Source organism: Plecotus auritus, assembly GCF_963455305.1.
Source record: "Plecotus auritus genome assembly, chromosome: 9".
In the NCBI taxonomy this organism is placed as follows: domain Eukaryota; kingdom Metazoa; phylum Chordata; class Mammalia; order Chiroptera; family Vespertilionidae; genus Plecotus; species Plecotus auritus.
In genome coordinates, this window is record NC_137783.1 from 73,616,301 (window position 1) to 73,635,100 (window position 18,800).

Sequence of the window (18,800 nt, forward strand, 5' to 3'; positions counted from 1 at the left end):
TAGGCTGTTCATGGTATGTTTTCATTTGCACAAGAACATATTTTTGCTCCCCACTCCCCAATCTTCCCATTCTCTAGGGCTTATTCGTAATGAGAGACTTCTGTTTTCTGTATCATAGATTACCAGTGGTATTATAACCCACGCACAAAACTAAATTAATTAAATCATCCTGAAGACCAAGTCAAGTCTCAGGTCCTATGCATTCAACTTGACAACTCAATTATGAAAGCAACTATTATATGTGCCTGCATTCTAGTAAAACGAAAAGTTTTACTCCCTTCTTGTTAGTAGTGTTTGAAACATATGTTAACAACTTTATTGAGATATCTTTGAATACAGAAATATGTTTAAGGTATACAACTTAATGATTTTATGTAAATGTACACATTGTGGGGGGAAAAATCACCATCAAGCTAAATAACCTATCCATAGTTACCCTAGTATGGTGTGTGTGTGTCTGTGTGTGTGTGTGTGTGTGTGTGTGTGTGTTGCGAAGATTTCAGATCCACCCTCATAGAAAACTCCTCTATTCAATAGAAAATACTCAACAAGGGAGGAACTCTTTTACCAGCATGGCAATGGTTTTATCAGGAGCCACATAAAGAGGGAGTCAAAAGGTAAAAAAAACAGACCCACATAAAATTAAAAGCTTTGCTCAAATAACTAAAATCAATTCATTTTGACAACAGAAATATAGTATCAATAGGTAGCATAATAGCTTTTGCCTCATCAATAGACATAAAGTAATATAATAGCTTTTATTTTCATTAATCTACTTCAGATGTCTTACCCTAGCAACAGCCCATTTGCAACTCTCCTTGCTGGAGTGTACCTAGGACTTTCGTGAACTGTCACAAGGCAACCAATGTGTCAAATCTGACTTAATGACAAAATTGAATTTAAACACTATGACAAGCTATTCTTTATTTTTTTAAAGACTTGCACATATAAGAACACTAGTTCTGGGAAACTATAAATTTCCCCATGAATTTGTCAGCTAGTTTATTAATAAAGGAATATATTATTTGGTAAACAAAAAATCACAGGTGTCTCAGGTTCTGTTCCTATCTCCTATGGCTAAGCTGCTGAAGGAAGGGGGTCCTTCCTGCCCAGGCACTCGGTACAGTGGCTAGGCAATCAGGAACACTGGAGGAACACTGAGATCCATCACAGCCGACTCAGCTCCTGAGTGCAGGCAGGGGAGACATCCTGGTGATCCTAAGAACAGAGCTTGCAGGATAATTACAGCACAGACAGAAGGAACCACTGACTGAAAAGCCCCCGGGGGCACTGGATTGGCTAACTCTGCTAAACAAACACTGATCATTTTTAAGGCTGCAGATACATTTAAACCAATTTGCATTGCAGTTCATTTCACAGAAATCACTTCATAGCTTCAGGAATCCCTGTGAAATCATAGCTACCTGCACTACAAATGGATATTTGTAAGCAAACTAATAATGAGCTAACCACTGAACCATCATGTCTTCACACAGACTTGCATCACACCAGACTGGCTTCTCTCACAGGCCATCAATTATTTCACTAAAAATTAACATGCTCCATTAGGGGTAACGGAGAATTCTGCTATGTAATGAAGATACCAAACAGAAATTTAAATCAGCTGGCCATTCACGTGACACAAGATTTAAAATGAACACCAGGAGTTAAAACTCAAGAAAACTAAATGGGCCCTGGCCAGTGTTGCTAAGTGGTTAGAGTGTCGCTCACACACCAAAAGGTTGCAGGTTTGATTCCCAATCAGGAGCACGTACCTGGGTTGCAGTTTCAATCCCTGGCCCCAGTCAGCCGGTCGACCAGTCGGGGCCGTGCAGGAGGCAACCAATCGATCATATCAATGTTTCTCTCCCTCCTTCACTCCCTTCCTTCCTTTCTTCCACTCTAAGAAATCAATGGGAAAAGTATCCTCGGGTGAGGATTTAAAAAAAAAAAAAAAAAAGCAAGAAAACTAAATGGTAGGGCTCAGTTAACATGACAAACAGGCCAGCTATGTGGGAGAAATCCTACAGCATTAACAGCAGTATCTGCTTCCTGTGAACCTCTTTCGCAAGCCCGGTGTTTTCATCTTTTCTTACATTACAATTTATAGCATTCCTGGGAGTCAACTAAGGACAAAGACTATCCTGCCAAATTTTAGTGAGAAGCACTAAGCCAATCACAGTCACACTGTTAGTAAAGTTCTTAACAGTCCTCAGCATCATATAGTCACAGGCATCAAAAGAACCCTGATTGAGGGAATGCCCCAGCCAGCAAGTCCCTCTCCCAGAGATCCTAGACCGAGACCAGCCATTATCATGATGCATTAGCTATCTCCAGGGAGTGCTCACTGCACCAGGCACTGGGCTCAGCACTACACTACTGTGAATAGTATTTCATTTACTTCTAACAATTCATTCTCAGTGCATAGACAAGAAAACTGAGGCTCAGAAAAGTGAACTTGCCTAAGTGACTGCATGCCATGGGGCTCGGTGTGAGCCCAGAGTCTGACTCAGAGCCCGGTTCTTAACAATTACACAGTCCTGCCTTCCAAAACACTGAAATCAGTACCGGGGCTGAAGCCCTGGCCATTGCAAACCGTCAGACACGTCTGCAGACTTATGTTTTCATCAATTCACACACACACTTGTGAACTGAGCCTTAAATTATACATGTGGGAAAAGTTACACTAAAACCTCTCTCCACTCCTTAGGCTGCTCTGTAAGTAAAACAGCTTAGGAAATGAAACTGGGAGAGAATTCTGGTCTGCCATCTAGTGATTTCCGTCTCTGTCACTCTTCCACAGTAGGTCCCACTGCTATGTTCGCTCACACAGTGGCCATCATCAAGTGGGAATGTAACTGGAGATCTCTACTGAAGTCTTCCAGTCCAATGGTCCTCTAGGAAGATTCTTAAGGAGAAATGAGATGTGTTCTACATGATTCTAACGGACACTCTGACTGAGGAATCACTTCAGTACTATGCTCTTAGGAGTTAAGATATTCAAACTAAAATCCCTTCTCCAATACTGACCATCAGACCTAGAAGAGCCACTTATTTACGTTCTATAAATATGGCAGAATGATAGCCATGCACATAGTATCAAACCTGAGTTATTACCTATACTTACTTGAATTTCTTGAATATAGTGAAGAGTAGCTATTCTAAGCCTCTGTTAATTTGGTAACTGTAACAATGAACCCAAATCTACTTCTCTGAATCTATCTCAAGTTGTTCTATTCTAGACTTGTAAAGCAAAACAGAACAAGTTCCCTTCTTGTTTCACATAAGAAACTTAATCTGTCCCTAATGGCATTATGAGGACTTAAACATTAGCCATACCAGTTAAAAAGAAAGAAAAGTTCATCATTTTTCAATAATTAAACTACTAAAAAAATAGATGGTACACAAAGGTTTGCATTTCAATAGAACTAGGTTTATTCTTTAAAAAAAAAAAAAAGAAAAAAGAAAAAAAGAAACGGTCTAAAAGCAAATGCAGATTTGTACCAAGGGGTGGACAAGACTTGGTACTTACAAAGGTGCTGCTGTGTCATAAATGAAAATGGCATGTTAGGAGGAAAGTAGTATTTCAGGTGCTGTCTGCTTGCACAACCTGGAGCTGCGGGTTAACTGAGAGAAGGTGCTCTGCAAGCCTCTGTGTGAGCAAAACCAGCAGCAGCTGCTCCAGAGAACTGTGGTGGCAGCACAAACACTGGCATCAACTCACAGTCTTCTCGTTCTCCCCATTTTCCATAATTTTCCTCTTCTTTTCATCTGTTTTTTTCTTGAAGATGTTATTTCGGTAAAACTGAAGTTCTCTGATGCTTTCACTAATGTCATCAAGTGCCCTACAAGCAAACATACTATACTGAATTGAAATGCCCCAAAACAGAGACAATGATCACTTTACAAAGCAAACGTTGTATTAATAACTTAAGAACAGGCCACTATCTGACATCAAAAACTGGAACATTTTGCCCTGGCAGGTGTGGCTCAGTTGGTTGGGTGGGTATTGTCCCGTGCATGGAAAGGTTGCCGATTCGATTTCTGGTCAAGGGCACATGCCCAGGTTGCAGGCTCGATCCCCAGTAGGGGGCGTGCAGGAGGCAGCCGATAGATGTCTCTCTCTCACAGTCCATGGATGTATCTCTCTCATTGATGTTTCTATTTCTCTCTCTCTCCCTTCTTCCTAAAAATCAAGAAAAACAAAACAAAACAAAACTGGAACATTTCAGTAAAGCATGTATAAGCACTTTTTAAAAATGTTTGATTAAAAAAAAATTCTAATATATGACATTAGTTTCCCAAAACAGTTCCATAAAATGGTGATGTATTCCACAGAAAAAAAGAATTCCAGGGTCAAATAAGCTTAAGAAAAACTAGATTAAAAATTTCCTTTTTGAAGTCCTTTGCAAAGCATTTAATGCACTAACGTGTACTGTAAATTGCCAAGAGAAGGTTGTACTATACACAGTATTTCTAAAACTTAATCGACCACATCTGTGGAAAAATAAACAGCTCAGCTGGCTGGTGTGACTCAGAGGTTGAGCATCAACCTATGAACCAGGAGGTCAGAGTTCAATTCCAGGTCAGAGCACATGCCCAGGTTGCAGGCACAGCCAAGTGCAGGAGGCAACCAATCAATGATTCTCTCCCATCATTGATATTTCTATTTCTCTCTCCCTCTCCCTTCCTCTCTGAAATCAATAACAAAATATAATTTAAAAGGAGAAGAAAAATTAACAACTCATGAAGCACAGTCTGGGAAACAACGAGCAATACTTAGTGACGCCCCTGCAGAAAATACACTAACATCCTGGAACATAACTGATGACTCAATCATCACAATAAACATCAATTATCAGACAACACCTAACCATAAAAGAGGATCTACTCCTCTCTGGTGATGGTTTGTGCTACAATCAGGGGCAGCCTGCCTCCATCTAATTGCCTTTCTTCTCCTCCAACAGCTGTTTCTCATCTGTTATAGTCTGAGAAATGAGGTACCAACATTATTAAAAGAGTGTGCAGATAAACCAGTAAGCTCAGAATGACAGGCCAAGGATCTCTTCTAGAGAATAAACTGCACCAACTTCAGTTATTCCTGTGGTATGGCAACAATTTTGCTTTCTTCCCAGGTCCTAGGTATATGGTGGAGAGCTAAAACTATAAAAAATACAACCTCTGGCCTGGCCGGCGTGGTTCAGTGGTTGAGCATAAAACCTATCAACGAGGAGGTCATGGTTTGATTCCCGATCAGGGCACATGTCTGGGTTGTGGGCTCGATTCCCAGTATGGGGCTTGCAGGAGGCATCTGATCAATAATTGTCTCTCATCGTTGATGTTTCTCTCTCTCTCCCTCTTCTTTTCTCTCTGAAATTAATTTAAAATTTTTTTAAAAAATACAGCCTCTGGCTAAATCAAGGTACACAACATCCTATCCACAATACTGAAACCCAAGAGAGATCTGAAAACCCAAAGCACTTTTATAACCCAGGATATGGTAAAACCTGACCAATCTTGATGTGAGGCTACTTATAGTCACCAGTAATGCCCTTCAAGTGTGAATGCCCATTTCACTGCAGAAGTATCAATGTTTGTGATTATGAGGTGTTTCCCCAGACCTTGTTAGGAATGTTATATAATAATTACTACAGTTGTACTATTACCTCTCAAAAACCTGAAAAATTCCGAAACCCAAAACACATCAAGCCCCAATTATTTCAGATAAAATGTTCTTCCCATGTATTATTGTGCTGTAGTCCATGCAAGTCCAATTAAAGAAAACAAAAACAAAAAACTAAGAATGCCAGACTCTTTAGAGCAGGGACTTTGTCTTTCTATGTTTGCCTATAACTGTTCCTGGCACAGAGTAGGAGCACAATAAATGGATGAACCAAATGCTGCCCTTAGAAGCCAGCTGCTAAATCCCCCACCAAGTTGTATGTTCCTCCTGAAAGATTACAGAAATCAAAAAGTAAAAGAGGACACTAAATACATAAGATCTTTAAATTCCTTATGTACTTGTTCCTAAAGCTGCAAATATAAAAGAAACAATCTGAAAAACGGAAGTGTCAAAGTTAGGTGTACAAAGTATTCTAATTTTAAATGGCTACAAGCTTATAGTCTTGCTGGGAAGGAAATTAATACTGCTTATTACTAGAAAAGTTAGACAATTTCACATACCTACAAGCTAAGTTATCTAAAAGTTTGAAAATTGCAATAAAGACATAAGACCTGCCCAGCCGGTGTGGCACAGTGGTTGAGCATCAACCTATGAACCAGGAGGTCACAGTTCAATTCCCAGTTAGGGCACATGCCCGGGTTGCAGGCTCGATCCCCAGTGTGGGGTGGGCATGCAGGAGGCAGTCGATCAATGATTCTCTCTCATCATTGATGTTTCTATCTCTTTCTTTCTCTCTGAAATCAATAAAAACATATACATATATGTGTATACATATATATATATGTAAGACCCTATATATCTCAGAACTAGTGGCCCAGTGCATGGATTCATGCACATTGAAAGGAAATTAATTAGGAGAAATATTTTAATATCACTACTCGCCCTTTCTCAACATAACTCATGCCAAAGTTGGAATCGCACGGCCCTGCGAGTAATCGGGCTCCCTCCTCTCTGGTTCTGGGTGGGTTACCCGAGAACCTCCGCTGCCAAGTCACCGCAGCATGGCAGTAAACCAGATTTGGGGCTGACAGTGCCACAGCAACAACATAACCCACGGCCAAAGGTGGAATCGCAGAGCTCCATGAGAAATCGGGCTCCCTCCTCTCTGGTTCTGGGGTGCGTCACCTGAGAACCACCACCGCCAAGTCTCCTGCGTTGAGCGCCTGTCCCCTGGTGGTCAGTGTGCGTCATATGTACCGGCCGGTCAGACAGTCACTTAGCCTTTTATATATATAAATGGAATGCTAGAATCCTGACCAGAATTTCTGCTAGTCTTAGCAAAAGAAAGTTATTCTTGTGTGAGTTGTCCTTTATTTTCCCCCAAGGAAAAAAAGTGGAGGAGAGACATTATTTCATGCAGCCAGGCATCTGGCATGTCAGATTGCCAAGCAGTGGAAGGCAAAACTTACCTGTGAGAAGCAGCCTTCTTTGGTGCAAATTCATATTCTTCTGGATACCAGCGTCTATACAGCAAAAATGGAACTCTCAAAGGCGTCTCAAATATACTGAATAACTTAAGCATCTTATTAACTGAAAAAGGCATTTGGGTTGTGACTATCAAGTTGCCTCCTTGCCTGGGCCTATCTCCCATCCTCTCCTCTCTTCAGTCTCTATACTCTCTTTGGGCAAGCTCATCAATGCCTACGATTCCTACATCTGCTAACTCCAGCCCAGCGCTCTCCTGAGTTTGTCTTGGCTATCCAACTGACTACTGGAGACATCTAAAAATCCACCAGACACTAACAATTCAACTATATATAACCACACCCAGCCTCCTCAAGCTCTCCCCTCCCCCATCTACCAAATCCACTATTTCTCTTTCCTCTTTATCTCTGAACATCTACCTAACTGCCAAACTAGAAACACTAGAATCTCTTTATCTCTCTTCCTTTTCCTCACTTCCCCACTCAAATATTCAATGCCAGCCAAATGACTTTCTCAAATACTTTATTCCATACCCTCTCTACCACCTAAGTGTCATTTCTCTAGCTCATTCTTTGCTCCAAGATGATACAAGTCTCCTTTCTTATCTCCCTACCTTTTCTTGCCACTATCTAATCAGCATAATCTAATCACATCACTCATTCCTCTAAACTTTTCAAAGGAACCCCATCTCTCACAAGAGAATGTCAATCTCCTTAGCATGGCATACAAGCCCTTCCTAATTGCACCTCATCTCCCACTTTCCCCAACCTCTGGCTTCGCACTCCAGCATTCATGAACTATTTGCAATTCTTTGAACTTTGTTTTGTCCTCATCTTCCTGCTTCCTCATATCTTTATACCTCTTCCCATTCTCTAGAATGCCCCCTCCTTGATACCTAGAAAACTTCTACTCTTCTTTAAATCTCAACTTGAAAGCCATTTCCTCTAGTTTTCCCAGTCCCCTCACTCCAACACTTAGACGCTCCTTCCCTGGGGCCTTCAATGTTCTGTATGCACATTTCCATTAGAGAAGTCACCAACGGTATATTTTTAGGATGTATTTTTTACACATCTGTCAACTCATTAAATTCTAAGCTAGTTAAGGGCTTTTCATCTATATATATATGTTCCCAGCACATAAGCCAACACGTGGCACAGAATGGGTACTCAATTTTCTGAATTAATGAAATTTATATGGAAGATTTTTGACATTGTTTCCCCCAATTCTCACCAGCACAGAATAAATTAAGGTCCTGGTCCAAGTGACTATGGGTTGAGGAAGTTAAATGTCCACTTTGCATCCCAAGTTCTACAGCTCTATTCAATTACTTTCCACAAGTTCTCAATTAAACATGCTAAATGAGCCCAGAGAGTGTGGCTCAGTGGTTGAGCACTGACCCATGAATCTGGAGGTCACGGTTCGATTCCCAGTCAGGGAACGTGTCCAGGTTTCAGGCTCAATCCCCAGTAGGGGGTATGTAGGAGGCAGCCAATCAATGATTCTCTCTCAACATTGATGTTTCTATCTCTCCCCTTCCTTTCTGAAATCAATAAAAACGTATTTTTTTAAAAAAGACAAACCCTTAGAAAAAAAAACAAAAACATGCTAAATGAAGCAATTTAATGGTTCCTCAATAGCCCTTACCTGCACAGTTCCTTAACAGTGCTCACATCAATTATTCTATAATGAAGATGTTTCATGAACTGGGGCATGTATTTGTCAAGAAACTTCTTATCTGCATGAACTGAATTTCCTAGAAAGACACGAAGTATACCGCATCTATGTATTTCTAGTAGCATACAACAGGATATAAAAATTCATAAACTATATTTGAAATGGAGATAATTTTTTTAATTCATACAAATCCTAAAAGCACCTCAGATTTGATGTGTCTGATTAGGTTGTAAGTGCAGATTCTGAGCATTTAGTCTAGCTCACAAATAAATTTGTAAAACAGAAGGATAAATCTGGACAAAAGGATAAATCTATCATTCCACATACTTAAAACAATGCACAAATCTATCTGTTACTTTTTTATATCAACCAGATGTGCAAATTTTCTCCCAATGTCACAAAATCCACACCACTAACACTAAAAATTTAACTTTTAATGAATCACATAAGTTGAAACATTTATTTACATTCCAATTTTAACAAACCATATCATTCATGTTTCCATACAGTAACTTATATTAAAAACACTAAATTTTAAATGAGAACTGTAAAACAGACATCAGCTCCATTGGCAAGAGGGAAAATTTATACAATATATGCTCTAGTACTTAATGTCAAAACTTTATAAATGTTAAGAAAAATGTTAGTTACTATATCACTTTACATATACAAATTCAAATACATCTCCATAAAACATTAACTTCCCTGACAAGGCATTGCTTTCAAAAACCTAGAATTAGCCGTTTCTTTAAAAAATCAGTGTCACAAGGAAAAAAAACAAAGGTGGACATTTTAGATTAAGAGAAGAGACATAATAACTAACTGAAATGCATGATCCTTAATTAAATACTGGTTCAAAAACAATTAGACATTTTGGATGTGGAGTAGATAGCAACTGTTACTGAATAATTTTAATTATCTTAATGTGATAATGCTATTGTGTTTACAAAAGAAAATGTCCTTACTAATAGGAAATGTTTCATGAAGTATTTAGTAGAAAGAGAGTATCATGTTGCCTGCAATTTACTTTTAAATGTCCAACAAAAAATGGACAGGTAGCCCTACCTGGTTTGGCTCAGTGGATAGAGCGTCAGCCTACGGACTTAAGACTTAAGGGTCCCAGGTTCAATTCCGGTCAAGCAGTCAGGGGCACATGCCTAGGCTGCCAGCTCGATCCCCAGTGCAGGAGGCAGCACATCAATGATTCTCTCTCACCACTGATGTTTCTATTTCTCTCTCCCTCTCCCTTCCTCTCTGAAATCAATATCAGTAAATATATTTAAAAATGTATTTTGAAAAATATATTTTAAAAAAATAGATAGGTAAAACAAACATGGCATAAGGTTAACAATTACTAAATCCAACTTTTCTGTACATTTGAAAATTCTCCATAATAAAAATATGGGGGAAATGTTTATTGAGTTAGTCTAAATACCTCAGATCTCTTATCAGGTTTCAGGGCATGCTTCCAATATTCATGTATAAATTATACAAGGACACTTAAACACAAAAGTTAAGATATATAATCCAAATCAGGGTAAGTGGAAGACATGATGGTCTTGGCTGATCTTTCTGGAACTGCAGTCTCTTGAACCCCTAGAATGGAAGACTACCTACAAGGCACACATAGGATTGAACTTTACCTGCAAGTGGACAGAGCCCCGGAGGAGTCTGCTGTCGCACAAAGGACAGAAATTCATACTCTGCCTGCTGCAATGTCACTGTACTCTCCTTCACTGCTTTGGTTAGACCAGACTGCAAGAGAGAATCCCCGCCCCACCAAAAACACATCAAGTCGGTTTCCAAAGGCATCCAAATGAAAATTCACTTCTAAAAGGAGCAAATATTTAGACCATTTATAGAGCCCAAGTTTAAACTGAAACTGTTATCTTTGCACAGATTTTTTTTCTTAAGAATCCAAGTCAAGCTATGTTCCGATAGTTAATAGCATTTCCACACAGTCAAACAAGGTGCTACTTGAAGTCCAAGGATATAATCTCTGGGAAGAACAACTATTAACAGGAGAGCAGCATTCCCCCTTGTCTGAAAGTTGACATCTAACCTTATCCAAAGACTGATCTGAGCAATACTTGACAATCCACAATGTGGTGGCGACAGACTGAATGCAGGAGAGGAAAAAAAGAGGACCTGAGGAGAGATGATCTCGAGGTCCCAGAGGTGCAAAGTAAACAAAAAAGCAGCTTCCCAGGCTCGCCAAGCAATCTTCCGCTAACCCGCTTTAAAATACCATCCAACAATGGTATCGGATTCAGATGCCGTTACTGATCCCCAGGGCAGGAATCCTGTTATTTGATAGTGTTACCTTCCCATGATGCTCCTTGCACCAATCTGACATGCTGTCCAGTAACTCATCTGGCTGTTTTATAATCAGGTTAGGACCCTGTGGATGGGAAAAGCCATTAGTCGTCCAGAATCAACAGGGATAACCTTGGTTTCTGAGGTAAAGTTTAAACTATTTTAAGGATTAAATATATATACCAGAGAAAGTAAGAGATGAGGGTACTCTGTTAACTCTAAAGTGGTCCTCATTCATTCTAGCACTGTTTATAATGGCAAAATAGAATCAATGAACACACACACACACACACACACACACACACAACTGAAACAACTGCTTATTGAGAAGAACTAGTTATCTATCAAGGGTCAACAAAATATAGCCCAGCCTTTGACTTTTTTGCTTTATTGCCAGAAAGCTAAGAATGCTTTTTACATTGGTAAATAGTTATAAAACAAACAAACAAACAGGTATTAGTGAGGTATATGGCACTGTAAGCCTAAAATATTTAATATTTGGTCTTTTTTAAAAAGCTTGCCGACCCGATTATGAGTTCATTTTGAAGTGTCTATATTGCTAACTGAAAAAAGAAAATTGCAGAACAGTATACACATGCATATGATTTCACTTACGGTTGTTTAAAAAATGTATTATATATGTATGTATGTGTATATACACTGAGTGGCCAGATTATTATGATCTCTGAACGCATAATAATCTGGCCACTCAGTGTGTGTGTGTGTGTGTGTGTGTGTGTGTGTGTGTGTGTGTGTGTGTTTTAGAGGCCTGGTGCATGAATTCATGCATGGGTGGGGTCCGGTCAGCCTGGCCAGGGGGAGGGGACATGGGTGGTTGTCCGGCCTGCCTGCTGGTCGAACTCCTGGTCAAGGGGACAATTTGAATATTAGCCTTTTATTATATAGGGTATACACCGAGTGGCCAGATTATTATGCGTTCAGAGATCATAATAATCTGGCCACTTAGTGTATATATGTGTATGTGTGTATGTATATACATATATATATATATAAATACTATATATATGCATACAAAATACCAAGAAAGTACATAACCTTTGGGGAATATTATAGACCAGAAGAACAGGATGAAAAACTAATACCTTCATATGTAATACTTTCAACAATAAAGATTTTAAAAGAAATAAAGAAAAAGAAAAACCAATATCTTATATATACGATAAAGTTATACTGTTTAATTTTAACTATATTTTCATATTAAAAAGGTAACTGTTGACAACTAAAAAATGAAAGTGCCTTTGAGTTCTCAGTCCATGTAATAGAACATTCAACTGCAAGTGTCTTGGATGAGGCCCAGCAGTAACAGCCCAACTTAAGTCATCACAGCAAGTCACCTAGGCTTGGTTTATCCTTCTGGACAATGGAGATATAAACTGGCCCCCTTTCCTCAAAGGGATGTTAACAAGATAAAAGAAATTATAGGTCTGAAAGTTCTTTGAACTCTCTAGAAGAAAATCCAAGGTATTATTACTACTAAGGTGGTAAAAACAGTTTGCAGTCGCTGAAAGGAATGGCTAAAATTTGACTAAAATATGCCTAACATCCTACAACTAACAAGGAGTTTTAACCAAATAAGAAAACTGGTAATGGCAAACTCCATGAAAAAGCAAAAATGTGCTCTGATACCATATTTTTTTAAAAAAACACAAATCTCATATTGTAAAAAACAGTTCTAATGAACTTGATGGAAAAAACTACTATCAATCTAAGGCTAACTTAGTCTAGAGCCCAGTAAGCCACTCACAGAAAAATTTCCCGAGTAAGATATTTGTTCTTCTACCAGCATTAAGACATTTTCCCTCAAACTCATATACAAAAATAAGACTTATTTTCCACGGAAATGACCCTCTACTGCCAACAGCCCCTAAGCATTTTTTTTTTTTTTTTAACATCCTTATCCTCATCTGACTGAGTCTATTTACAAATGTCGCACTCATCTGCAGCTGGGGAATAGACCCAAATTTCCTCCAGGGTACACATCAACTAATTGGTCCATTAAACTGTCAGGATTTCACATTATATCAACAGTCAACGGGAAAATCTCTTCTTCAGCCAAGGGTAAGCAGGGCTGTTAAGTACAGGCACTTCTCTTCACTATTCATCTCTAGTAAATGCCAAGTGGCAGGGTAAAACAACCAAACCTAAAACTCAGGGCTTTGTTTATTTATTGACATTACATTACTTATTTATTTAAAGTTTTTTTTTAAGCTAGTTGTTACAAGAAGAAGGTCAGTCTAATGACTCTCCTGCAGCTGATCTCTCAGGGGGGACTTCAGGATGGATGCCTACTGCTCCACAAAAGTAACAATTCCTCTATAAATGCCTTCTCCCCTCTTACCCACCCAGGAAAATAAGTCTTACAGATTTATTAAACTTATCCAGTGCCAGTAACACATCAATCCTACCCTCTGGGAACTTATTTTAACAAGACTCTCTTTCCCACAAACATACCTACTGTGTTTCTATTCTAGTCTCTCATTGCCTCTGATTATTGCTGACAACTTGAAACAGAGTTATTGAACACCAGGGATTTCACCCCCCTGAACCAATCAGGTGCTGTTACACACTTATTAAATGTTTCATGAGTGCCCAAAAGGCAACAAGTGTGTTTTATTTGTTTTGTTTAATATTTCGGTTAAAGGCATCATGTTAAAACTTTAATCACGTCCAATGTCAACAAGAGACTGTTTTATGATTCCGCACCAACAGATTTTCTCTAAAATCTCAATACAGATCTAGAAAAATCATATGTCCTAGTTGAAAAGGCAAAACCTGGATATATGGAGTCAAGTTAAATTTAAAGTTATGATAGAAAGATGTCAGCTTTGGCGTGAGTCACCACTCCTGGTGGCACTGTACAGTTGGTTGTCTTACTGGTTAGGGACACATTATTCATACTGCCTGGGTTAAACCCCCTGGCTCCTGCAATAACTAGCCTGGTGGCCTTGGGCAAATTACCCAACATCTCTGTGCCAACATGTTCTCCTCTATAAAATGAGTATAACAGTACCTACCTTATAATCATTCTTTCAATTAAGAGTGAATCCATGTAAAGCACTTAGAGTTGTGCCTGGCACACAGTAAGTGCTCAGAAAATGACGTTTATGTTTCTGTAATTTGGGACATGGCTTATTGAAAAATAATTAGATTGTGAGATGAATTACTGGTTCTAGTACCAACCTTATCGTGCATGACCTAACACATTAATTACTCTGTACCTTAATCTTATTTTTTAAATAAAGAGATAGGGAAAAACAATCTTTGGATCTCCAATATACTCTAAACAGTATGCAGGAATAAGAGGGCATTGCGTACTTCAGCCAAAATGTTGAGATCAGAGTCGGTTATCAGACAGGCCATCTCAATAATCTGGTCCTTCTCAATGTCCAATCCCGTCATCTGTAATAAAAAATATATATATATTATACATAACACACACAAAACCATCTTTCTGGACTATTTTACCCAAGTTTATTTAACAGGAATTCCCTCAAGCAAATTCAATTCATATCCCACAGCCAAGATAGAAGAGACAATAATGCTCCCTGGGCAAGCCCTCAAAAGTATTAAATAGTCGTCTATTCAATCACATTTATCAAAAACCTGCTATATGTCAGGCAACCTGGTTCTACTCTAGGACAGATGCAAAATAAGCAAAACTGAGTGCTAACAGCATTCGATTTTGGCAGAGTTAGATAACTAACATCGCTACGTCTCAGCAGTTTACAAAGTTTTTATACTGATTACACCACTTGATCTTCACCGCAATCAAATGTAGAAAAAGTACTGTTATTATCCTCATTTCATATATGAGAGAACTCAGGCTTCAAGGAAGGGGATGTTCCTGGCAGGAGTGTGGAAAACCTAAAGGGAACAAAAGTGGGATCTACTCCCAGCTCAGATCCGCACAACAGTCCGGCTGGAATGAGCGGACTCCTCTTTCTGGGCCTCAGTTTCCTGGTTTATGGAATGAAGGGTAAGGCTGAGTCATCTCCGGAGTCCCGTCTGGCTCCAACAACCCAGGGTCCCATAAGGCTGGGGAAGTGGGGCTAGCAGAGCCGCTGTCCCACCCCACCCCTACCCGTGACCCAAAGCTCAAAGCGACCAGAGTTGGCGAGTGGGGGAATGGGGGAGTGGGGGAGTGAGAGGGTAGGGGGGGTGGGGGAGTGGGGGGGGAGGGGACAGCCATATGGATGACTCCTCCTTTCTGAAAAGAAACCCCAGAGTCCAGCAGAGTTCCCAACACCCCAACACCCGCAGAACTCCTGCCCCCCCCCCGACTTGCCCCGCGCCTCCCACTCCCGGGAGGAACTCACCTGACACATCCGAGACCCAGACCCCCGCCGCTCTCCCCGGACAGGCTCACACGAAACCTCACTCGCCTGCCCTCACCCACCACCGACCTCACTCACCTCCAGGTCCACCCAGACCATCCGCTGGGCCATGCTCTCCCCCGCCGCCATGGCTGCGCCACCTTCGCGGACACCCCGCACTCCGAACTGCCCGCGGCCCCCACTCACACCTCGCAACAGCCTGGAGCACAGGGAGCCGCCTAGCATCACCCGGCACGCGCAGCCGCTACCCCGGCCTCAGCCGGCGCTGGCGCAGGCGCGGTAGTCGCTAAACGTCGCAAACCCGCGGGGAGGCGCAGGAGCAAAAACCACAAGTCCCAGCATCCAGTGCGCCGGCTCGCCCTGAACAGCCCGGTTTAACTGCCGAATAGGATGATGGGACTTAGAGTCTCGCCTGTTATTGCGACCGATTTCTCCACCCCCGCCACGTGTTTTCAGATGTTATTGGACGCGCTTGTTTTTCAGAACTAAGTTTATTCGTTTCAAAGAGTCATTTCCTGAGTTTGGATTAGTTGTAAACTGCCTAGTTGTCAAAGAACCTCCTTATGTTGTTTGGTCAAAAATGACCTGGTTATCTATTTTTAGGTTAGGAGGATCAAATATATCTTTGATTTTTATGCTCGCTCCCCCTCCCCCGCCCCTCTTTTTACTTACCTGCCCTTCCACTACACACACTGCGTATTTTTCTCATTTGATACGTATTAGTTGTGGAAGTCCCTTCCTTTCATTGGCAAAGAGTTATTCCATATTTCTTCTAGAGGGATGTTTGTTTCGTTCAGCTGTTAGGTATCTCTGGTAATGATTACTCCTCCACCCTTCACAAGTTCTCAAAGTTAAATCTAGACCTTGTATGACGAATCCAGGCGGCAAATTAAGTGAAAATGAATTAAAATCTGCTAAATTCGCTCTGTAATCTGCTTTGCTTTTTGTTATTTTGAGAGAGAGAGAGAAACATCGTTGCCTTAGGCTCCAGGCTCATCGTGGAACCTGCAACATTGGTTTATTGGGAGGATGCTCTAACCAGCTGAGCTACCAGGCCAGAGTTGCTTTGGTTTTAATGAAACTATATTTACTCCATCATTTCCGCAAGTAAAGATGGCTACCAACAGGACCTTTCAAGTCTCTTAAATCTTAGCTATTCAGTAGCAAATTTCTGTGCGGAGTGCAACTTTGTCACAAGCATTGGATTCAGCCTAGAATTATGTCCTCTATATATTTTCCTGAAAGTCGTATTGCCACTAATTACAGAGCTTGTGATCCTTCGCATAGTGGTTCCTACATGGTGAGCTGGCATTGTGAGAGAGAAACTTTATTGCCTTATGAGACTGTAACAATAGAGTGGATTTCACCTTTAATTCTTTTGTTATACCCAACCCACCACCAGCCCAGGCTCTGAGAAACTCTCTTTGAAGAGTCATTAAATTGTGTGCACGGATTATACACATACAGTATGAAGACTTTCATTAAGCAGATTGTGTATAGTTGTAACCACATTGCCTGATGAGTCACATTGTTTTGCTATAGCTTTTTATTCGTATGTAGCCTACTTTTAGGTGAATGGCATTATAATGTAAGATTTACAGTTTACTGGGTTTTATGTGTAATATCATTAGATTAGTAATCTTCAATATTAATGTCCCAAAGCAGAGCAATGTATGCATCAAATTAACAAATCAAAACCATGAAAATAAGAGAGAGGATAGACTCAAGAAAATGGAGCCCTAGAATCTAAAAGCAGCCTTGTCCCACAGTGGACTCAATCATTTCTTTCTCTTTTCCTTAACAGAATTTATCTCAAAGCTACACCACTCTAAGAGACTTCGTTTCTTTCAAATCTGTTGTGAAACCATAAAAACTGCTTTTGTTAATTAACATCAAGTGTATAGGACCAAGAAATCTTGCTCTTTAAAATCATAGACAATGAGTAACTACTACTTGATGTTATTTCAGTGAGAATAGAACATCTCTTATTGAAAGAAGCTGAGCCATTTAGGTCACTTTGACACAGAGAAACTGCTTCTCTTTCTAACACAGGGGCAGAGATTCAGATAAAAAGCCTTCAGCCAGCATTCCATTTATCTTAACTTTGTATTTTCTAAGGAAACAAGACCCGCAGTCAGCGTCTCAATACTGCTGGTAGCCAAGCTATAATGTTCCTATCAGAATCTATGACAATGTTTCTAACAGGACATGGCCAAGGCCACACAAACCCTCCCTTATAATAAGAGATCTCTAAATCTTTTTTTTTTTTTTACAGTTTTTTACTTTCATTTTTTAAAATTGTGGCAAAATATACATAACATAAAATTTCCCATTTTAACCATTTTAAGTGTGCAGTTTAGTGGCATTAAGTAAATTCTGATTGTTGTGCAACTATCACCCCTATCCATCTTCAGAATTTTATCTTCCCAAATTGAAACTTCATACCCATTAAATACTAACTCCCCATTTCTGCCCAGTTGCTGTTCACCAACATCCTATTTATCCCTATAATTTAACTACACAAGGTACCTCATATAAGTGAAATCATACAGTATTGGTCCTTTTGTGTCTGGCTTATTTTACTTATCAAAATGTCCTCAAATTCATCCAAGTTGTAGCATGTGTCAGAATTTCCTTCCTTTTCAAGGCTGAATAATAATTCAATGGATATATACAAATATCACATCTTATTTATCCATTCATTGGTTGATGGATACTTGGGTTGCTTCTACCCTTTGGCAATTGTGAATATTTACATGGATTTTAATTTTATTTTTTTACTGTTGCTTTCTTACCAGGACTTCCCCAGCCCTGCTTTTTTCTTCTAACATCCTAAAGAAAGATTACTGTAAAAACAACCCATAGATGATCCTCACTTCCCTTAGTTCTTCTTTAGAATCATCCTAAACCCTTTTTATTTTTCATTGATTTTTAGAGAGTGAAAGGGAGGGAGGGAAAGAGAGAGGGGAAAAAAAGACACATCGATGTGAGAGAGACACATTGATTGGTTGCCTCCCGTACATGCCCTGACTGTCGCTGGGGAGGGAACCTACAACCCAGTACATGCCCCTGACTGGACATCGAATCCACAACCTTCAGTGCATGAGCCACTGAGCGACACCAGCCAAGGCCTCCTAAACCTTATTATTATTATTTTTAATCCTTCTCTACTTCTTAGGAGAGGTCTCTGAATCCTCTTGTTAATTATTACATAGTTCACAAACCTAATATTGTTAATGTTATGTTCCTAATGAGTTTTATCTGATAAGCTTTATCACATTCCTACTAAAATAGACTTTAATTTCCAGAATATATGTATTTTTATACTTTAAAGCACTAGCACAGAG

General features: G+C 39.8%; 1 protein-coding gene across 1 annotated transcript; it reads right to left on the reverse strand.

Moving 5' to 3' along the window:
• Positions 1–3,414: 3,414 nt before the first annotated feature.
• REXO2 (RNA exonuclease 2) lies at positions 3,415–15,750 on the reverse strand. The gene is made up of 7 exons (XM_080688325.1): positions 15,532–15,750; positions 14,435–14,518; positions 11,106–11,183; positions 10,426–10,537; positions 8,753–8,861; positions 7,093–7,146; positions 3,415–3,845 (listed from the first exon to the last, which is right to left on the reverse strand). The coding sequence occupies exons 1-7, from the start codon at positions 15,676–15,678 to the stop codon at positions 3,716–3,718; spliced, it is 714 nt and encodes a 237-aa protein (XP_080544451.1). The 5' UTR covers positions 15,679–15,750; the 3' UTR covers positions 3,415–3,715.
• Positions 15,751–18,800: the final 3,050 nt, after the last annotated feature.

Bases quoted from the DNA above. Each gene is read 5' to 3' on its own strand.
- REXO2 (XM_080688325.1), bottom strand. From the start codon at position 15,678: ATGCTAGGCGGCTCCCTGTGCTCCAGGCTGTTGCGAGGTGTGAGTGGG. The intron at 14,519-15,531 runs GTGAGTGAGGTC...TTTTTATTACAG, and splicing joins TGGTCTGGGTGGACCTGGAG to ATGACGGGATTGGACATTGA. The intron at 3,846-7,092 runs GTAAGTTTTGCC...GTTTGCTTGTAG, and splicing joins AAGAAGGCTGCTTCTCACAG to GGCACTTGATGACATTAGTG.